Source organism: Physella acuta, unplaced genomic scaffold (assembly GCF_028476545.2).
Source record: "Physella acuta isolate Inbredline_101_S28 unplaced genomic scaffold, ASM2847654v3 ptg000659l, whole genome shotgun sequence".
Taxonomy (NCBI): domain Eukaryota; kingdom Metazoa; phylum Mollusca; class Gastropoda; family Physidae; genus Physella; species Physella acuta.
Window position 1 is genome coordinate 140,800 of NW_026732178.1, and position 23,896 is coordinate 164,695.

The following is a 23,896-nucleotide window of genomic DNA, read 5'->3' on the forward strand; positions in this document are numbered from 1 at the left end:
ATTACTGTATAAAACAAAACTCAAATAATTAATAAAAGTTGTTTTTTTAATCAAATCTAAAACTTAAAAAAAAATAACATTAAAACTCTATTAAAAAAAACGTAAATAATAAAACTATTATTTTACGATATTTCAATAAATCAATAAAGAATGATAACAAAATTACTTACCTGTTTTTGAAAACATTGCCGGGTTAGAAATAGCTGCAACCACCCCAGCAAAGTTGAAAGGCACCGTTTCTTTCATCAGACAAAAGGTTGGATGTTTCCTTATAGCCTCCACCATCATCTCGACATCGCAGTGTGTGTCAATGAACCCACATTTGTACTGGATGCTTCTTATCATGTAGTCTTTAGCCCAGGTTGGGGTTCTGTTGGGGTCGTAGACTGGTCCAGGTTTTACATCTCCAGGTTTTACAATACCCAGCACTAGTCTCTTTGGATCAGAGTTTTCATTGACTGGAGAGGGCAGTTTTCTTTTTCTAGTGCCAGAATGAGATGGTCCACTTAGATTTAAACTGGACGTTGGCTCCTGGCTGAAAATGCTGAGACTCTTCTGGCTGCAAGATGTAGATGAGTCAGAACTAGAAGTTGATTCGAAGCTGTGCCTTGAGTTCGTAGAGTTAAAAACGTGTTTGGATTTGGAATCAAAGATGGTCTGTAAGGGTTTTGGAGTTGTGCTTGTGTTTATGTCTGAGGTTTTGGTTTTTGCATCAGAGGTGTGGGTTCCATTCTCAGTCATGGTTGTTGGCAGCATTGGTGTGCTTGGTTTAGGAGCTGAGGTGCTTGGTTTAGGAGCTGGAGTGCTAGCCTTGAAAGTTGAGGTGCTTGGTTTAGGAGCTGAGGTGCTTGGTTGAGGAGCTGGAGTACTAGCCTTGAAAATTGAGGCGCTTGGTTTAGGAGCTGGTGTGCTTGGTTTAGGAGCTGGGGTGCTTGGTTTAGGAGTTGGAGTGCTTGGTTTAGGAGCTGGAATGCTTGGTTTAGGATCTGGAGTGCTTGGCTTAGGAGCTGGAGTGCTTAGTTTGGGAGCTGGGGTGCTTGGCTTAGGAGCTGGAGTGCTTGGTTGAGTAGGTGAGGTGCTTGGTTTAGGAGCTGGTGTGCTTGGTTTATGAGCTGGTGTGCTTGGTTTATGAGCTGGTGTGCTTGGTTTATGAGCTTGGGTGCTTGGGTTAGGAGCTGGGGTGCTTGGTTTGGGAGATGTGGTACTTGGTTTGGGAGCTGGGGTGCTTGGTTTGGGAGCTGGGGTGCTTGGTTTAGAAGTTGGGGTGCTTGGTTTAGGAGCTGAGGAGCTTGGTTTGGGAGCTGTGGTGCTAACTTTAGGAGCTGAAGGGCTTGGTTGAGGAGCTGAAGTGCTTGGTTGAGGAGCTGAAATGCTTGGTTGAGGAGCTGAAATGCTTGGTCTGGGAGCTGAGGAGCTTGGTTGAGAGGTGAAATGCTTGGTTGAGGGGCTGAAGTGCTTGGTTGAGGAGCTGAAGTGCTTGGTCTGGGAGCTGAGGAGCTTGCTTGAAGACTTGAGCTTCTCACTGTCCCACTGTTGCTATTATTCCCACGCTCTGCCCCAACAGGATGATGGCTGTCTTGCCGTCTTCTGCCTTCAGCGTTTGATGCTTCATCCAACACTAACCGAGGCAACAGGTTCAGGGGGGCCCGGCTAGGGGCCATGACGTGAGGGCGCCGGGCACGTCTGGCCTGCAGGACCGTGAGCAGTACGGGAGGCCATGGCATGCATCTAGTGCACGGCACGTTGTTGTCGTCCAGGTCCACGCTGTACTTTTTAGGCGAGTAGGGTTTGGCATGAGGGTACGCCATAGTTACCTGGTTGTAATTAGAAATTTTTTTAAATGTCTATCTAAAAAAAAACTTTTTAACTATAAACTTTGTGTGGGAAACGAAACATCAGGTTTAAAAAATATAGCGCCATGTTATAGATATAAGTTGCATTTTAATGTAAAAGATAAATATAAGCTGGCAACATGCAAGTAATTTAGGAAAGAACTTAATCAAGATATTAGATTGTTATTGGTTACCAATTTTCAAGAAGCGTGACTCGCTTTATGAATTTAGGATTTGACACCTTTTGTGGAATCATAGGTAATTCAGTAGTCATGTATTGTTGTAGGGAAAATGCATCAGAAATATCAGCTATATAAATTTAATTTCAAATGAAAATTCTAACCTAACACTTTAGGGTATAGAAACAACTCAAACTAAGCTTAAAATAAGGCAGATCTTTTAAGTTATAAGAGTCTAGATAGGAAACGCATTGCCTTTGTTTAGAGATTATTTTATTTTAACTGTAGCCAATAGCAATACAAATACCTTGTTTTTTTTTTTACGTTTTAATTTTATTTTAAATTCACTTCAATTAAGAGACACATAAGAAAGTTTACACGTGGAATTATATCGTAAGTATTTTAGACCATTTCCGTTTTTAGTTTATTTTTTTAAATTTATGGTAATATTTACTTGACCAAAGTACAAGTTACAGTGCATTATATAAAGCTAACATCGAAATGGTAAAATGCTTAAATGTGCGAAAGGTAAAAAAAATAAACTGCGGTATAATTAAGGACATGAACGGAAGGCATATTGGTAAGATTAGAACTAAGTAATGATTCTCTTATTGATTAGAAATGAAAAAATAAAGTTTAAATCTACATCGTGCAAAGCAATTATATTACAAATTAGATTGTAGTAGCTTAATCCAACATCGATATAAATACTACAAAAAAATGTCGCTCTAATTTATGTTACATTTTAAATGTTAGTTGTTTTTTTAACAAAAAAAAATATTATTGGTTAAAAAAACCTAACCTTTTAAAGGGGCTGTAACGTGACTGGGAGTTTTAGGACTAGAGAAAAAAAATGAAACCAACAATCTCGGAAGAAAGTCAAATTCAAATGAACGAGTCTTGGATTCTGTAGTTTATTTTATAGGAGGAGAAATATGGTAATTTCAATCACCCGTGATGGTCAACCACGTGATGGCTGCAGGGTCAGTCGGGTGGAACGCGTTGTTTATTTGATGCTGACTATTCCACGCTGGCTGGTTCCGTACGCCGTGTGTGACGTCACGCGTCACCGTCTATTCGACGTAACGACAAGGTGTTACTCACGAGGTTCTGTTCAACGACCATCTTGATTGACCGAGCGATCGGCACCGCTTTGTTGTTTTATTTCGGTCACTGTGATAAGACATGATATGGTACCACCACCTCCCAGGGGGCGGGTGAGACGGGGGGGGGAGAGGGCGGCTAAGTTAAAATGGACAATTATAAGTAATCAGTGTGAAAATATTATGAATGCCATTTTGTTAACTTCAGATTTTTTGTTACATTGACAGTAAACTGGTGGTTTTTATATCAATCTACTTATATTAAACATCAGCGATAATATAGACTATACTATAATTTTATGTAATACTAATATAACTATATTTTTTCCAGCTGCTTACACAGTCAATTTGTATAAATATTATATCATAATCATTTACCCGTTATCATTTGGGGGGGGGGGGGATCGTTGGTATCACCGAAGTAGACTGTAGAATTCTCCCCCATCCACCTCTGTCCTCTGTCACTTTGATTTTATACTGGCAGCCCCCTCCAATCCTTGATGTCATCCAGGGACGTCTTCGTATTCCCCTTGTTCTGACAGTGCCTTGCAGATAAGGTTTAAGACAGTAGTAGGCTGTTTGATCTAATGACATGCTATACTAACTCAATGTTCTAGTTTATGCTATGCTCAGTAGACTAATAAAAGGGCAAAGAGTCGTAATTGTGGTCCTTACTGGTTATATAACACAAATATAACTATTCAATTGGTTATATAAAACAAGTTATTTATTTCCATGGTAAAATAGCACATAACGTGACATCATTATGTTAGGTTTATATTGTATTACAGAGGGCAATAATTAACCAATTCGGACATTATGTTATGATCTGTCATTCAGGTATGATTAGTTTATTCGTTAAAATAATAATTATTTTTTCAAAACGTTTTTTGTACAATACATATCAGTTTTATTGCGGTTCATACTAATAATTACTTTATTTTACTGGAGGTTACTTTTTGGGGTTAAATTGGTCAATAGTTCTAATGTTTATATCAATGAAGTTAAATTTTAAAAATGTACATTCGTAAAATTGAAGACTAGACACAGATGCTATAGTGCTAAATCACCCGTGATGGTCAACCACGTGATGGCTGTAGGGTCAGTCGAGCGGAACGCGTTGTTTATTTGAGGCTGACCATTCCACGCTGGTTCCGTACGCCTTGGTGGCAGTGTGTGACGTCACGCGTCACCATCTATTTGACGTCACGACAAGGTGTTACTAACTTAGATCTGTTCAATGACCATCTTGATTGTTCGAGCGATCGGCACCCCTTTGTTGTTTTATTGCGGTCACTGTGATAAGACACGATATGGTACCTCTCCCCTCCCCGGGGGCGGGTGAGGGGGGGGAGGGTCGAGAAGGCGGCTAAGTCAATATTGTGTTAAATGGACAATTATAAGTAATCAGTGTGCAAATATTATGACCTGCCATTTTGTTAACATCATTTTATTTGTTACATTATAATTAAACTGGTGGTTTTTAAATCAATCTATTTAGCTTAATCATCAACGATAGTATAGACAATACTACAAATCTATTTAATAACCAAATATCGTTGTTTTTTTCTACAACTGATTACACCAGAAAATGTGTAAACAGATTATATCATTATCATCACTTAACACTCTAGGGGTTTGGTGCACCATAGCAGACTGTATAATTCTCCGCCATCCACCCCTGTTCTCAGCCACTTTGATTAGATCTGGTACTGGCAGCCCCGTCAAATCCTTGATGTCATTCACCCAGTGACGTCTTTGCCTTCCCATACGTCTGACATTGCCTTGCAAATAACGTTTAAGACAGTCGTATGCTGTTTGATCTTATGACATGCCATACCAACTCAATGTTCTAGTTTATGCTATGCTCAGTAGACTCTAAAACGGATGAGTCGAAATTGTAATCCTTACTGGTTATATAACACATGTTAACTATTCCAATTGTAAAATAACACGTAACGCGACATCTTTGTCTTACGTTCACATAGTATTACAGAGGGCAATAATAAACCAATGTTTATATTATGTTATGATCTGTCATTCAGTTATAATTAGTTTATTTGTTAAAATAATTATTATTTTCAAAACGTTATTTTTACAATACATTTTAGTAATATTATATTATTGCACTTCATATTAATAATTACTTCATTTTACTGGATGTTACTTTTTGGGGTTAAATTGGTCTATAGTTCTAATGTTTATATCAATGAAGTTAAATGTTAAAATGTGCATTCGTAAAATTGAAGACTAGACACAGATGCTATTGGCTAAATCACCCGTGATGGTTAACCACGTGAAGGCTGTAGGGTCAGTCGGGCGGAACGCGTTGTTTATTTGATGCTGACTATTCCACGCCGGCTGGATCCGTACGCCGTGTGTGACGTCACGCGTCACCGTCAATTTGACGTCACGACAAGGTGTTACTAAAGTGGTTCTATTCAATTACCACAGTAATGGACCGAACGATCGGTATTTCTTTTTTGTTTTATTCTGGTAATTGTGATAAAACATGATATGGTACGCCCCCCCACACCCCCTCCGCGTGGGCGGGTGAGGGTGGGGTGGTGGCAAGAGGGCGGCTAAGTCAATATTGTGTTAAAATGGACAATTATAAGTAATAAGTGTGCACATTTTATGACCTGCCATTTTGTTAACATCGGTTTATTTGTTACATTAAAAGTAAACTGGTGGTTTTTAAATCAATATATTTACATTAAACATCAGTGATAATATAGAGTATACCATAAATTATTTTAATACTATTATAACTATAATTAATTTTTTCAGACGATTACACCAGTCAATTTACATATATATATATATATATTATATTATTATCATTGTCCCTTCATCATTTTGGGGGTTCGTTGAAGCACAACAGTATACTTCGTAATTCTCCCCCATCCACCACTGTTCTCTGCCACATTGATTAGATCCAGTACTGGCAGCCCCGTCCAATCCTTGATGTCATCCATCCAGTGACGTCTTTGCCTTCGCCTTCTTCTCCGTCCAGGTTCTCGTTTATACTTTGCTCAATAGACTAACAAAGGGACCAGTCGCAATTGTGATCCTTACTGTTTATATAACACAAGTTAACTATTACAATGGTAAAATAAAACATAACGTGACATCATTGTGTTAGGTTCATATTGTATTACAGATGGCAATAATTAACAAATGTGTACATTATGTTAAGATCTGTCATTCAGTAAAAATTAGTTTATAGTTTATTCGTTAAAATAATAATTTTTTTTCAAAACGTTGTTTTACAACACACATCAGTATTTTTGCACTTCATACTAATAATTATTTCATTTTACTGGGTGTTACGTTTTGGGATTAAATGGGTCAATAGTATTACTGGTTTTATCAATGGAGTTAAATGTTAAAATGCGCATTTGTAAAATGGAAGGACTAGAAACAGATGTTATAGAGCTCGTCTATTTATCTGACCTTGAAATTGGCACTCAGGTGGATTGTGTTATCTATTGAACATTGACTCGCACGCGTGTCCTAGTTTTTTCACGGATGGCTGGTTCCGCGCGTCCTGTTTGACGTCACGCATCCAACACCGCCAATTTGACGTCACGGTAGGTTGCTACCAAGGTGTATAGTTCACTGGTCTCATCGCTTGACCACCGTATCGGCACCGCTTTGATGGTTTCTTGGCGGTCAATGTGACTCAGCAATATCAGGAAAACTTCACTCTTCACCGTCATTTCGCCCACCTCAATTACTAGACCACGACACAACTTCACTCTTTTTCAAAACCACAATGATCAACGACAAGACACCAGACTCGCTCAATCAACAACGGAACATCCCTCTTTGACACTCTCAAAGTACAACTACCAACTAAGAATCGACCACTACCCAACCAAGATTGTATCACTCGCAAGAAGAAAGGCTAAAGGACGATAAGCGATCATGTTTTGTCATGTACTCTATATTATTTGTAAAAAAAAAAACGGAAATGAAAACAAGAAATCAGAAGGAAAATCAAGGAAATTACATTGTAAAATTTTATGTATGCAATGCTATGTATTGTATGTATTTTATCATGTAAACTGTCCACACAGCTAGCTCCTGGCTCGAATGGAGTGAGCTGTGTGGAAGGAAATATATTAAACACAAAAAATGTGACAAGACAAGATATGGTTGTACCCCTGGGGCTCGGCCAATATTATGTCGCAGTGGACAATTAGAAGTAATCTCTGTAATCATATTAAGATCTGCCATTTTGTTTAATTCAGTTTTTTCTTTTAAATCAGAATAAACCAACGGAATTTTTAAGGAAATCGGTGTACAAAATATATCTGTAATACAAATATTGTCGTACAGATAATTAATCCACCTCAATCGGTAATTATTCTTTTTAATTGGTCAATATTTATTAAGCTATTGGTTATTTGTTAAAATGTACACTTACGAAATAGAAAGAAATAAGAGCAAATTGAAGACGGCATGGTCTAGAGGTAGTTCTAGTGGTCTAGCTTGGTTGCCCTAGAGACTTAAGCAAAAAGACCGTCCTTTGGTAGCATACTTAAAAGACGTTAGGGAAATATAGGCCTCTGACCACGTGCTGACCACGTAAGCATATGCCGAGGTCATTGAAACAGGTAAACTCTACTTTACCGGCCCATGTGAAGTGTGCAAAAGAAACGGAAAAAGATGATAAGGAAAAGATGCAATAATCTTCATGTATCTGTTTATCTTCATATTTATATAGGGACTGTGTGGCCAGCACCAATTTAAATTGTTTGTTTCCAATACTTTATTTTAAATCGGATACCTTTCAAGCTGGATAAACTCGGAGACATCTGATGTACTTCTTGTAATCTCTAATTGCGCTACCGCTCGACCACGCCATCCGCAACGTCAAACACTTCATTTTTTTTTGTACTGTGTTTTTTTTCTTAAACATGAAAGTATTGTGAGGCATGGTTCGCTTTATTACTTTTTTTTTCAAGTGTAAAATATGAATAGCTCAACATAATATGTCATACATATACGACTTCACGACTTTAAGACGATCGCACATGGTAAAACAATGAAACTCCTCGCACCCTTCCTTACTCGTCCCTTCTTAGCAACTGCAACATTACACTTCTCATCTAAAGGGGATATAACCAGGCCAGGATGCTTTTGCTGGAAATTTTAATGGATTACCTTTCTTTTATAAGGAAATTTGGAATTTTTAAAAAATTATGTTTACATATAATACATTAGTTACTAATGTATTCAAGATTAGTAAAACGTCATTCTTTATTGGATTTGTTAATTGATTCGAATAACAATTTACAAAAAAGTTATTATTTTATATGCAATATACTACTGACAGACATGTCCCTGACGCATTGTTTCGGCTTAGTTCAAAACGTACTAAACACTGTTTAATAGTGTTCCAATGACAATCGACAGTACACATATTGGCAAAGTTTCAATTATTAGCCTATATTGTATAATTTTAAAACGCAAATAGAAGAATATATTATGCAAATAAAGTAAACACACGAAGACATGACTGGTTTTGTTTATCTAGAAACAAGATGGCTGCTTAGCACACGTAATTAGATGCAACCTATTGTGAATTATTTTGATTATCTGTACTCTAATATGTTTGGCCAAGCGTATCAATAAATCTTTTCTCATTCATTATTTTTTACGCGCATGCCCTTAAATGTAGTTTGACATATATAAAAATTAACGTCTATCTCACTTATATTTAGAACAAAATAAAGGTAACTACACCAGTGTATACACGAGTGCTTGGCCGATAGATTGCTGTAGAGTTTATGGTGTCCCCCGGGCAATAAATGATGTAATACCCGCTCAAATTTAGCCACTGCCCGCGTAGTAGTGTGAAAGTTTGCCAGGGAGGGGGGGGGGGGGTAACCGTGTTTCACATCGCAATAAATGGATAACCGTAGTCCAATTGATTGAAGTAACGTTTCTAGTAAACAAAGCAATAATTTACAGAGTTAATTAACAACAAGGGGCAAAATTGATTGTAGTCAGTGGTGTACGTGCAGAATAACATGTTGTTCACTTCTTCTTATGTTCGCGATCTTGTATAAAGAGAGAACTTTTTATTTCACTGTCGACGGAACAACGAATCGGCTCGGCTTCATCATGTTGTTCTTTCTGGTGCTCCTGCATTGTATTGGCTTCTTACAGTGCATTGAGGTACGTGATTTATTATTTACAATTAGTTCTAGTGCATTTAATTTTATAAAGTATCTACATATTTTTAAAATTAAAAATACTTAACTAAAAACCTTTTTAAAAATAGGATTGAAAATTGTGTGTTATCATACTATATTTAAAAAAAAAATCTTTTAAATTTATTGCAAGCGATAAAATTATAGTTACATTTTTAAACATTAAAACCGTTTGGGAACCATCGATTACACTCATGTTCATATTTTAGTATGGAATATAAGTCGTTGAAAAGCCGTAAAGAATTATCTTATCAATGCAAATATTTAAAAAAAAATAAAACTGCCCGCAACCCATCCTTGAAGTCAACCAGACTGGCCAGAAAAAGTAAACGGTTGAAAGTCAAAACAATTGTTTTCCATGACAAAATACACAATTGCGGTCAATGGAGTATAGCCTAGTAGTTTATGTGTATTAAATAATATAACGTCCTCTAACACCACAACATCCTGAATGTATTAATCCAAATTAAAAATAAAAGTTTCAGCTAAATTACTATTATATTACTAATAATTACCTGTTAATTACCTAATTACCTGTTTAAATATTTTTAGCCTTAGTAAAAGGGGAAGTCATTTTGTACTTATTTCTCTAATGTTAGAAAAGATTAAATTTTGGTTGAAATAATATGTTCTCGGGAAACAACCATTTGGAACCATTTGAAAATAGCTGTTTAAGCCTATTATGTATTTAAAAGGAGAAAAAAACTGATTTTGTATTTCGCGTTTTTTTCTCTTTATACGATGTAAAAAAATAAAAGGATGATGCGATTTCGCACGGTTCACTGGAATGTCATGTTGATGTGAAAATCCTGGAAAGTTTCGTCAAATCAAAAATAATAATTTCTTACGTGCGACACCCCAGCAGGGTGCGTTTATCTAAGCATATATTATATATATATTATTTTTAAAAAGTCAGTTGCGGTATGGCGCTCAGAGCACCGGAGATGCTTATACAAATGTGTGTTGTATGTTTATACATTACATAACAAGTTTATTTGTGATGTGGCATTAGTGTGGTCTTGTACAAGTATAGTGTGGCACTAGTGTGTTTTTCACTAGCGTGATCTGACCTTAAAAGTATTTTTTTCGTAAAAATATAGCTGTTAACTATTACGAAATAAACATTTTTGGTTATATATTATAAGATTTATATTAATAAATATTTAAAGATTTTCAAAGCTGATTTTATAAATTTGTTAAACTAAATTTCCGGGAAATATTACTTTTATGCATCTGATAAAATTATAAATGTTTTCTTTCTATAACGTAGTAGTAAAGTTTATCTTTATTTGTGTTAGATATCCACGGAATCTCCAAGTGTCGATCAGTCGAGGACCGCATCGATTGGTAGACATTTGACCTCATCAGATGTCTCAAGAATGATTAATACGATTCAAACTTTCTTTAATATTTCAACAAAAGGTATAGCTCAACATTTCGAATATCACATTCATTTGTGCTTTTATTTATCAACTAGACCTTTAGCCATGCTTCAGAGAAAGATAGCATTGTCAACATTTAAATGTGAAGTAAAAAATCTAATAATTCTTGAAATGTAAAATCATATCAATGTTGCAACCCAAGCTTACGAGGCGTGTTTCAGAGAATAATTCATAAGAAAAAATTATTTTAAACATGGTATCTTAAACTAAAGCTTCACAACATAAACTTCGACATTAATTTACACTAAAAATGAAATATTGAACAAACACTTAACTTACTAAAAAGTGAAACAGAACATTAAGAAGAAGAATAAATTAAACTAATTATAAATTAAAAAAAATTAAAATAAATATGCCAAGTTCAGTTCTGAGTTCAAATTGATTCTTTTTTCATATGAACTTAAAATTGACGTTTTACAAAGATTTATTTGTTTCAGCTGTACCAAAAACCAAGATGTTAGACTTTACACAAGAGCTGACAAACGTGTCGGAAGCTTTCATGCTGAAGGCCGTAGAAAAAGGTAAGTTACTTTATATCTTAACTAAATAACCATTGATTTGCATTTCCATGCGCATAACTACGTCTTAATATATTTTTGAACTAAAGATGAATTGTATCTTTTAAACTGGCTCAGCTATTGTTATATAAAAGGAAAGTATTTGTGTTAAAATCTACTGCAATCGGTCTATCATAGTCTATAGAAATATCTAAATTTGTGACGGAGCAGGCGAAAAAGCTTAAACATATGCTACTTTAAAAAATGTCGATGTAAAAAAATTGAATTCTTATGGGTTTTTTTTTTTTTTTTGAGAAATCGTAAATATCATAAAGTACTACTAAAGTATTTACGTAATTTACGATTTCTCAAGAGGGTATTCCATGTTTCATTTAGAAAGTACTTGCTCTGTTCTACTCACACTGTAAGCGTTTATTTGAAGCGGTGATCTAATTTCGTCTAATTACACGAAACAGCGCTCAAGATACAGTCCTCATACGCAAATAGAGTAACGTACCCATTTTTTTTATTGGAAGTCATAAAAAATCTGAAAGAAATATGCGGATACAATTATTTACCTCAATCTGTAATTTCGTCTACTTATCTTAACCGCTACTCACGTTTTCACAAACAGAACGTTGAGTAAGTACCACTTCCAATTACTGGATATTGTTAAAACATTCATGAAATTTCGACAACGCAACAGAAACAGTACTCAAGATATCGTTTACACATACACACAGACACACACACACACACACAGAGCATAGACATACACACAAAGTAGCTATACTAAGTTCTTCTGACTCAGGGAGTTGTAAAACGTAAAGATTTGTGAAAATATTGATTAAGATTTTATTTTGCACGATTACAATATTTCCTCTATACAACGCCTACGGAAGTATACATTTGTTTTGGTTTTTAGCATTCTGTAAAACTTTATTGTGTATAATATTGTTTCAGAAGATCAGTCAGTTCTAAACCAGCTTAAAGATATAATTACTAAATCGATGACATGGCAACCATCTCGTAAGTTTTAAATTTTAATATTTTCAGAAATCTCTCTAAAATTAATAAATTCCCCCACATTTTACACCGAAGAAAGTAAAATGACTGACTACGACTATGCATACAGATTAGTTTGGAATAAATATTAATATAAATCTACTTTACAGAATCCGAAGAGATGAACAAAGTTCAGGTTAAAAGAGCAATCAACGTGTGGAAAACCACTGCCGTATATTTGGATAAGATAAAAGGTGATAATCGTTTTCTAATAATAAACAAGACAATCGATTGATTTTAAGATCAATTAATATTTTTGTTTGAACATTTTAAAATAAATTGGATTTAATTCATGATTATCTATTTTAATTTTATAAAAAGTGGGATTAAGCTCCCATAAACTTTCATGCATACAAATTGAATATAACATTAAAGTTCGATATGCCGATTTATAAAAAAATGGTAGGAAAGTTTGTAAAGAATTATATGTATTATGAAAAACACAAAAAAAAAACCGAAAATGGTTGAGAATTATCAGTCTAATTTTTTTTTACATTGTCATGTTAAATACCGCTTTTTGTTACTGGAAATTGCTCAACAGTTGATAGGAATAAAAATTTGAGGCCTAATTATTATATTTGAATATTCGTCCACATAAATGAAACGGAACTAAGGTGATTGGCTCTTTGGAAAACTGATAATATAATAAAGCACTACTCCCGATAAGCGGACAATCGCTAAAAGTTTTCGAAAGTTAAATTTTGAGCAGTTTATACTTATATGCAAAATTTCAGCTCCTTTTCTGAAACAGCACTAAAGTTATCTGTTCACACGCAAATAAAACAGCAATTGTTATTACCACAAAAAGGGTTTGTATGTCTCGGTCTCTCCCGCTTAAAATTGTAAATCATGTTAGCCAGAGGCATATATACATTTCGAACTAAATTAATTTTTTTGAACATCATTCCCACTAATAACAAAAAAACTTGCAGCTCTTACTTTCTGGGTCTCGTTTTAAGGTTTTAAAATATCATGAGAACCCAAAACGCAACAATAATAATAAAAAAAGAAATGTTACTAATAATAAAATACAACTAAATGGTTAGGCTATTAATACTATTATGTTGATATTGTACCTATGCTTATGTCAACTTTTTACGGATTCGCATAAATAATGCCCTGCTGTAGGCTGATAATAAAAAAATCATAATTTATCATAAGCTATATTTTTCTTTGTGCTGTATCATTTTCATAGTTTGCGATTTTAAATAGCAATAGCGGAATAACTGTTCTAGTTTTTTTTTATCCTTTCAATGCGAATGTTCACATTTATTTTAAAAAAATACCATCTGGCAAGAAAATAACGAAATGAACAACTTTTTACGGATTCACATAAATAATACCAAGCTGTAGGATGATAATAAAAAATAATAATTTAACGTAAGCTATATTTTTGGTTTAACTAGATTACGCCTTGTATCATTTTCATTTTTTGCGATTGTAAATTGGAAATGACTGTTCTATTTTTATGTTATCTTTTCAATACAAATATATTCACATACTATCAGGCAAGAAAAGAACGAAATGATGTTGACCTACTTACATGCCATATTGCTCAAAAGTTGACAAAAATCTACTTATGTGATATAACACTTATATTTAAAATGTATGTTAAGATGATTACAATTACAATACCTTCTCCTATACTGCGTATACGAGAAAGTAAAAGAAAATAACATGAATTTCGCGTGTTAAAAATACCTCATTTGTATACTTTTTTAAATAAACAGATATTGAAGGTGAAAAAGAAATCTATAAGGTTGCTTTTGTGCTAAGTTTTACGGCAAACGCTATACGACCAACACTTCAAAATATGGGTAAAACATAATACATTGTTATATATATTTATATACATATATATATATATATATATATATATATATATATATATATATATATATATATATATATATATATATATATATATATATATATATATATATATATAAACAGAAACGTTTGTTGTAAATAAAAAAAACATTTATGCTGCCAATAATAAAATGACAGTTATATTTCATAATAATGCACTACTATTTAAATAACTGTAAAAGCGAAGACACCTTGGCTGTGCTATACGTCACTCATATGACGGGTAAATAGCTGATCTTTTAAATATTCAACATCATTATTACAGTGCACCCCTTATCGAACTAAACGTACGCGGTTTTAGAGCGATTCTTAGATCATCAACATTCCGACTGCTTCTGCTTCATTACACGAAATTATATTATCTATTGGATACCTTTACTAATATCTAGGAAGAGACCCACGCCTTTCTTTATAGTTAGTTAAATAGTAGTGTAGTATTATTAGTATTATTAATTTAAAGAAAATCATTTATTTCCTTATTTTTGTGCATTATTAGATACAATCTTTTTATCAAAACGTTTTTATGAATTTTTTTTCAGTACTCAATTTTTTTTTTAAATTTACAATAGAGTTGCATGACTAAAAACTATTGCGCACTTAATGATATGATAGCGCTTATAGTTGGAAAAACTTACCGACTATTATGGACAAAATTTTAATTAATTCATGAAAAAATAAAGTATCCATTTAAGACGAATTTAATGTCAGATTGCAGTGTTTTCATTTTTTGACACACAATCCAACTTTGAAACGTTTCAATCTATGACTATTGAGTGATGACAGACTGACGACAGACAGACAGAGCAAGCATATTAAATAAAATATTGTGAAAAGGAAAAAAAATAACAAAATTACACGATTCATAAAAATAAGCTTTAAAATAACAAAATTAAACATGTTTGTTTTCTTTCAAAAACATTGATCGCTGTGGAAATCCTCGTGTATTTTATAGTTTCTTATTATAGGTCTTTATATACTTGTTCTATGTAAGTGCTATAAACAATTTTCTCACTTATTTCTCTTTTAGCTCTATTTTTTTTTATTAATGTTCTTTATTTTTGCAGCGACAACTGTCATCTACATTTCTGAAAAACCTACAGTCGATGGTGAGTTTTGTAAATTAATGACTTCATTTTAAAGAATAAATTTTCATGCACCTTATAAAATTAAACAATAAAATATTAAACTGTAACGATTATAACTTCCTTTTTTTCAATTTATCTTTAATAAATGTATTTTACTTTTTAAGATTCCTTAAAACTGTTTGAAAAGCGGCGATGCCATGCATGGCCCTTTTGCTGTTGCTGGTAATAACTCGTTGCAGAGAAATAATCGTTGGTATACCATCCTGATCAGCAAAAACGTGTCGTTGAAAATGCTTTATAAACTAGGATTCGTTGAAAGTAGTTAAGAAAGCTTTAATATAAATAAAAAAGATGCAATTGTACTTTCATCGTTATTTTAGTTTTTGCCGCAAGTGAGATATTTCCTACATTTTTATAAAATAAAAATGCGAGTTAAGTGCTTCTAATTAAACTAAATGGTTTTATTTTTATGTTTATTGTATCTTTTTGTACTAGATTTAGCCGTTATCGTCTAGGCTTAACTCCAAACATTTAAAGCCTGATCTAAATGTATATAATTGAAAAAAACAGTAAAACAAAAACCTACGCTCAAAGCAGTACTAAGTTCACTTTTACTTAATTCTAAAATGTAACTTATGTATCACCTGCAATTTTTCGCTGACACAAATATTACACACAAAGCATCAGCGCAAAATCAGTATACAGAAAACCGCTTGGTACTTACTTTCACTCTCTTAGGGACAACAACCCCATATAAATAGTTTTATATTAAAAGATAACATGTCGGAATAGTATCATGTAAGAGTATGTAGTTTTTTGTTTACACCGTCATTCACTGAAATCGCAACGCGTAACATAAATATAAATGCAACAAAATTAAAAACAAAATAAAATGTAGTGGACAGCTGATCTATAATTACAAAAAAAATTGTAAAAAATATACTTCATCGCCAATGTGTGAAATATCTAAAGTGCTCATTATCAATCAAATGTACAAATTAATTTTATAAGTTAATGTAATATAAATTATGAGTTATACTGTTCAGGGAACCTCTGTAGTTCTAATTAATTTTCAAGTCATGAATTGCAAACATCTCATCAATTTCTCTGAAAACAGACTATGAACAACAAACAACAACCACAACAAACTCTCTAAAATTAGCATTAATGTTTAAACGTAAGCACTTCACATATCAGCCACTCACTAATTAATAAAGCATTAAATTTTAAAATGTTTTTGAAAACCTAAGCGATGCTAGGTGTGATGACGCAAGGTTTCGTCAAGGGTAGGTCAAGCAGATCGAGGTTAGCAGAAACAGGCTGTAGCGAGTTGGTTAGAGAGACCAATGAAAGTACAGGAGCTGACCTTTCACGTGGGACGGTCAGCTGACAACTGAAGCGTGGGTAGGTAGTTAGATCGGCGGCGCAGTTGATAGTTAGCTAGCAAAGAGAACGGTCAAAGTTAGGTAGAGAAATGTTGAGTTAGGTAGAGACGGTCGGACATTTGTAAAGCTAGAGACAGTTAGATAGTAGTGGTAGTAGTAGAGTTAGGATTAGTTAGGTAGGATGTTGATTGTGTAAATTTGAATAAAGAACATTATATTTTGACTGGAACTGTGTGTTGGATCTTTTCATCATCTTCAAAACCCCCCTCTCACAACTGGCAGAAGATCTAACCATCCCTCACAATAAGAAGTATGCCTAGTTTGTTATAAGGCAAATATAATGACAATTAATTGAAGATTACATTTAAGATGATATGTATGCAGACCTCCGGGAATCTCATATAGTAATAACTTTAAATAAGTCCGGAAAAGGATCACTAATGCAATTGGTCCCTTTGAAAGTCTACTGAGCATAGTCAAAATAAGAAAATTACACCACAGTTCTGTAGGTTTCTAGTAAATTCTAGTTGAAAAACTTGAAATTAAACTGAAGTGAAACGGATATAAAAATCAGGTAGAGACAATTACATTAATATGTTTCAACAAAATGTGTTCAAGTAAGGAAAATAAAATAATTATTGAGTGACACATTCCTAGAAATGTACACAGCCCTAGTACACTGCAAAAGTGCACAGCTACAATAAAAAAAATATGATCTAAAATAGTTTTTTTTCCATATTTCAATTTATCATTTGCAAAAATGATATAAGAAAAATGATATGTCTAAATTTGAATTTACATTAAATATTGTTGCAGTAATTGTGCATAAAGCTAGTATAGCCTCAATGGCATTTTAATAAATATTAAAAAAAATAAATGTAACAAAACTAGTTAAGATTCCTTTCAAACCACACTTGGGCGCAGGGAGGTTCTACTAACCTAAACCCGGATTCGAACTTGAGACTTTCGGGCTCGCTCTATTGCTAGGCCACCCCTTCCCCAAATAAAACTACAAAAACGTAAAAAAAATACTTAAATTATTGATTTATTTTAATCTTGGTTTAACTTTTTTCGTTATCATTCTCACAAGAAAAAGAATATGCAAACTGTAACATTGTAAGACTTTATTTTTATGTCATAATATGTTTACAAGTACAAAAAAAGTTCAGTTTTAAATTTAAACTTATTTTAAAAATTATTTTACATGTACCTTCACACTTAATATGATCTAAATATGATCTAATATGATCTAAAATAGTTTTTTTTCCATATTTCAATTTAACGTTTGCAAAAATGATATAAGAAAAATGATAATATGTCTAAATTTGAATTTACATTAAATATTGTTGCAGTAATTGTGCATAAAGTTAGTATAGCCTCAATGGCATTTTAATTAATATTAAAAAAATAAATGTAACAAAAATAGTTAAGATTCCTTTCAAACCACATTTGGGCGCAGGGAGGTTCTACTGACCTAAACCCGGAGTCGAACTCGACACTTTCGGGCTAGCTCTATTGCTAGGCCACCCCTTTCCCAAATAAAACTACAAAAACGTAAAAAACAAACTGTTGAAACATGCAAGTAATACTAAGATGACAGAAGTGTAATTCACAATGTACAAAAGAATCAAAATCAATAGATCTCATTCATGCACAGTCTTTTGTCTTGTAACAAGAAACACATCATAGGTGTGGACACCACAGTTTTATAACCCGCACAGATGTCATGTTTGTCATTCGTTGAGAGCCCTATCTTCGCATCTTGAGTTTTATAATCCCATAGAAGATTGTTGTGTTAAATCTTGTAACAAGTCATTCATTGAGTACCCAACCTTGGTCCCCAGAGTTTTATATCCCATAGGTGTTTTTTTTTGTTGTTTTGTAAGTCATTCCTTGAGTGTCGAACTTTGGTGCCCAGAGTTTTATATCCCATAGAGGTGTTTAGTGTTTTGTCGTGTGGCAAGAAACAAGTCTTCCGTTGAATAGCCTTTCTCTACAGCAATGGCCTTGGCAGTGAACAAAGCAAACCCGTGGTGGGAAACTGAGATGTGTGGCTGAAAAATACAGGGAGATAATTTATTTCATTGATTTATTGAAATAGTTTCTACAATACTAAATACAAAAATACTTCTATATAACTAAATACTGCATTGTGATTTTTTTTATTAATCTATTACTACTTATTATAAACCCATGCTCCATTTAATATTGTACTATTTATATTTTGTGAAACTAAATATATTTTAGAATTATTTCGATTTAAATTTAAAAACAAAACAAAACTAAATTTGATATATAGATATACCAAAAAATCTTTATACACGCCATTTAAAATGACTATTCCTTATTTAAAATGACGGTTTCTTATTTAAAATGACTGTTCCTTACCTTGTGACTGTCTGGTATTATGTTGGGTGCCCCAGCCTCCAAGATCATCCTTCTCGTGGGAAGAGACTTCACCATGTCTCTGATAGACTGTGGCATAGACTTGATGGCAATGACTGGTGTTATCCCAAAGTACATGTTGGAGAAATACTCCATCCAATGTTTGGCTATTTCCTTGCTTCCAATGAACCCTTGGACGTGGATACGGTGGTCTCTGGGTACAAACTAGTGATATAAAGAATGAAAATTTAAAAAAAAATGAAAATAATTACAAAATATGAACTCTATTTAACGTAACTGGTTATATTTTTTTAAAAAAAACTTTGACAGTTTTAATCACAAAATACAATTTTAATTGGTTACATAAAAAAACTATACTTTAAAATTTTAACTACAGAAAGTTTAAGAAAACGTACCTTTCTCATCATAAGAAAGCAGTCATCTTCTGCATGTTTGCAATGAATTACAATAGGAAGGTTGAGCTCTACAGCCAGCTGTAACTGGGATTTGAACACAAACTTCTGCTGGTCAATGCTGGGTTTTAGAGTGTAGTTAAGACCACAAGGCCCCACCCCAACACACCTGTCTTTAGACAAAGCCATCTTCAATGTTGTGATGTGTGTTGCTGTGAAGGAGCCTGCGTGTCTAGGGTGACATCCAAATGTCATCCATATTTCATCTGTTTGTAATGTAAGCTTCACAAATCCATCCAAACCATCTGATAAAAAAAAAAATAACGTTAAATTACTATAAAACTCAAATAATTTTTTAAGTATTATTTTAGTGAATCTAAGTCTTTTTTTCTAGAAAAAAAACATAAAACCAAAACTCAAATAATTAATAAACGTAATATTTTAGTTAATCTAAACCATCTGATAAAAAAATAACATTAAATTACTATATAAAACAAAACTCAAATAATTAATAAAAGTTTTTTTTTTCAAATCTAAAAGTTTTGAGACAAAAATAACATTAAACTTCTATTAAAAAAATGCAAATGATGAAACTATTATTTAACGATATTTCAATAAATCAATAAAGAATGATAACAAAATTACTTACCTGTTTTTGAAAACATTGCCGGGTTAGAAATAGCTGCAACCACCCCACCAAAGTTGAAAGGCACCGTTTCTTTCATCAGACAAAAGGTTGGATGTTTCCTTATAGCCTCCACCATCATCTCAACATCGCAGTGTGTGTCAATGAACCCACTTTTGTACTGGATGCTTCTTATCATGTAGTCTTTAGCCCAGGTTGGGGTTCTGTTGGGGTCGTAGACTGGTCCAGGTTTTACATCTTCAGGTTTTACAATACCCAGCACTAGTCTCTTTGGATCAGAGTTTTCATTGACTGGAGAGGGCAGTTTTCTTTTTGTAGTGCCAGAATGAGATGGCCCACTTAGATCTAAACTGGACGTTGGCACCTGGCTGAAAATGCTGAGACTCTTCTGGCTGCAAGAAGTAGATGAGTCAGAACTAGAAGTTGATTCGAGGCTGTGTCTTGAGTTAGTTGAACTAAAAACATGTCTGGACGTGGAATCAAAGATGGTCTGTAAGGGTTTTGGAGTTGTGTTTGTGTTCTTGTCTGAGGTTTTGGTTTTTGTATCAGAGGCGTGGGTTCCAATCTCAGTCATTGTTGATGTCAGCAATGGTGTGCTTGGTTTAGGAGCTGAGGTGCTTGGTTTAGGAGCTGGGGTGCTTGGTTTAGGAGCTGGGGTGCTTGGTTTAGGAGCTGGAGTGCTTGGTTGAGGAGCTGGGGTGCTTGGTTTAGGAGCTGGGGTGCTTGGTTTAGGAGCTGATGTGTTTGGTTTTGGAGCTGAGGTGCTTGATTGAAGAGCTGGAGTGCTTGACTTAGAAGCTGTGGTGCTAGCTTTGAAAGCAGAGGTGCTTGGTTTGGGAGCTGGGGTGCTTGGTTTGGGAGCTGGGGTGCATGGTTGAGGAGCTGGAGTGCTTGGTTGAGAAGCTGGGGTGCTTGGTTGAGAAACTGGGGTGCTTGGTTTAGAAACTGGGGTGCTAGCCTTGGAAACAGAGGTGCTTGGTTTGGGAGCTGGGGTGCTTGGTTTGGGAGCTGGGGTGCTTGGTTTAAGAGCTGGGGTGCTTGGTTTAGGAGCTGGGGTGCTTGATTTAGGAGCTGAGGTGCTTGTATGTTGACCTGAATTACTAGCCTTTGGACCTGGGGTGCTTGGTTTTGGAGCTGGGGTGCTTGGTTTGGGAGATGGGGTGCTTGGTTTGGGAGATGGGGTGCTTGGTTTGGGAGATGGGGTGCATGGTTGAGGAGCTGTGGTGCTTGGTTTAGGAGCTGGGGTGCTAGTCTTGGAAGCAGAGGTTCTTGGTGTAGGAGCTGGGGTGCTTGGTTTTGGAGCTGGGGTGCTTGGTTGAGGAGCTGAAGTGCTTGGTTGACGAGCTGGGGTGTTTGGTTTATGACCTGGAGTACTAGAGTTAGAAGCTGGGGTGCTAGCCTTAGGAGATGGGGTGCTAGCCTTAGGAGATGGGGTGCTAGCCTTAGGAGCTGAAGTACTTGGATTAGAAGCTGAAGTGCTTGGTTTAGAAGCTGAAGTGCTTGGATTAGAAGCTGAAGTGCTTGGATTAGAAGCTGAAGTGCTTGGTTTAGAAGCTGAAGTGCTTGGATTAGGAGCTGAAGTGCTTGGTTTAGAAGCTGAAGTGCTTGGATTAGGAGCTGAAGTGCTTGGTTGAGGAGCTGAAGTGCTTGGTTGAGGAGCTGAAGTGGTTGGTCTGGGAGCTGAGGAGCTTGCTTGAAGACGTGAGCTTCTCACTGTCCCACTGTTGCTATTATTCCCACGCTCTGCCCCAGCAGCATGATGATTGTCTAGCCGTCTCCTGCCTTCAGCGTTTGATGCTTCATCCAACACTAACCGAGGCAACAGGTTCAGGGGGGCCAGGCTAGAGGCCATGACGTGAGGGCGCCGTGCGCGTCTGGCCTGCAGGACCGTGAGCAGCACGGGAGGCCATGGCATGCATCTAGTGCACGGCACGTTGTTGTCGTCCAGGTCCACGCTGTACTTTTTGGGCGAGTAGGGTTTGGCATGGGGGTACGCCATAGTTACCTGGTTGTATTTAGAAAAATTTTTAAATGTCTATCTAAAAAAAACTTTTTAACTATAAACTTTGTGTGGGAAACGAAACATCAGGTTTAAAAAATATAGCGCCATGTTATAGATATAAGTTGCATTTTAATGTAAAAGATAAATATAAGCTGGCAACATGCAAGTAATTTAGGAAAGAACTTAATCAAGATATTAGATTGTTATTGGTTACCAATTTTCAAGAAGCGTGACTCGCTTTATGAATTTAGGATTTGACACCTTTTGTGGAATCATAGGTAATTCAGTAGTCATGTATTGTTGTAGGGAAAATGCATCAGAAATATCAGCTATATAAATTTAATTTCAAATGAAAATTCTAACCTAACACTTTAGGGTATAGAAACAACTCAAACTAAGCTTAAAATAAGGCAGATCTTTTAAGTTATAAGAGTCTAGATAGGAAACGCATTGCCTTTGTTTAGAGATTATTTTATTTTAACTGTAGCCAATAGCAATACAAATACCTTGTTTTTTTTGTACGTTTTAATTTTATTTTAAATTCACTTCAATTAAGAGACACATAAGAAAGTTTACACGTGGAATTATATCGTAAGTATTTTAGACCATTTCCATTTTTAGTTTATTTTTTTTAATTTATGGTAATATTTACCTGACCAAAGTACAAGTTACAGTGCATTATATAAAGCTAACATCGAAATGGTAAAATGCTTAAATGTGCGAAAGGTAAAAAAAATAAACTGCGGTATAATTAAGGACATGAACGCAAGGCATATTGGTAAGATTAGAACTAAGTAATGATTCTCTTATTGATTAGAAATGAAAAAATAAAGTTTAAATCTACATCGTGCAAAGCAATTATATTACAAATTAGATTGTAGTAGCTTAATCCAACATCGATATAAATACTACAAAAAAATGTCGCTCTAATTTATGTTACATTTTAAATGTTAGTTGTTTTTTTAACAAAAAAAAATATTATTGGTTAAAAAAACCTAACCTTTTAAAGAGGCTGTAACTTGACTGGGAGTTTTAGGACTAGAGAAAAAAAATGAAACCAACAATCTCGGAAGAAAGTCAAATTCAAATGAACGAGTCTTGGATTCTGTAGTTTATTTTATAGGAGGAGAAATATGGTAATTTCAATCACCCGTGATGGTCAACCACGTGATGGCTGCAGGGTCAGTCGGGTGGAACGCGTTGTTTATTTGATGCTGTCTATTTCACGCTGGCTGGATCCGTACGCCGTGTGTGACGTCACGCGTCACCGTCAATTCGACGTAACGACAAGGTGTTACTCACGAGGTTCTGTTCAACGACCATCTTGATTGACCGAGCGATCGGCACCGCTTTGTTGTTTTATTTCGGTCACTGTGATAAGACATGATATGGTACCACCACCTCCCAGGGGGCGGGTGAGACGGGGGGGGGGGGGGGGAGAGGGCGGCTAAGTTAAAATGGACAATTATAAGTAATCAGTGTGAAAATATTATGAATGACATTTTGTTAACTTCAGATTTTTTGTTACATTGAAAGTAAACTGGTGGTTTTTATATCAATCTACTTATATTAAAAATCAGCGATAATATAGACTATACTATAATTTTATGTAATACTAATATATTTTTTTCAGCTGATTACACAAGTCAATTTGTATAAATATTATATCATAATCATTTACCCGTTATCATTTCGGGGGGGGGGGGATCGTCGGGATCACCGAAGTAGACTTCATAATTCTCCCCCATCCACCTCTGTCCTCTGTCACT

General features: G+C 34.7%; 1 protein-coding gene across 1 annotated transcript; it reads left to right on the top strand.

The window, feature by feature from the left end:
- The first annotated feature begins 9,156 nt into the window (after positions 1-9,156).
- Positions 9,157-15,620, top strand: LOC131948776 (uncharacterized). Its single transcript, XM_059310458.1, has 8 exons — positions 9,157-9,303; positions 10,637-10,760; positions 11,218-11,301; positions 12,241-12,306; positions 12,453-12,536; positions 14,073-14,159; positions 15,276-15,317; positions 15,461-15,620. The coding sequence occupies exons 1-8, from the start codon at positions 9,175-9,177 to the stop codon at positions 15,520-15,522; spliced, it is 678 nt and encodes a 225-aa protein (XP_059166441.1). The 5' UTR covers positions 9,157-9,174; the 3' UTR covers positions 15,523-15,620.
- The last annotated feature ends 8,276 nt before the right edge of the window (positions 15,621-23,896 follow it).

Excerpts from the sequence above, each read along its gene's own strand:
- LOC131948776 (XM_059310458.1), top strand. The coding sequence starts at position 9,175 with ATGTTCGCGATCTTGTATAAAGAGAGAACTTTTTATTTCACTGTCGAC. Across the intron at positions 9,304-10,636 it reads GCTTCTTACAGTGCATTGAG|ATATCCACGGAATCTCCAAG; the intron begins GTACGTGATTTA and ends TATTTGTGTTAG. Across the intron at positions 15,318-15,460 it reads TGAAAAACCTACAGTCGATG|ATTCCTTAAAACTGTTTGAA; the intron begins GTGAGTTTTGTA and ends TTACTTTTTAAG.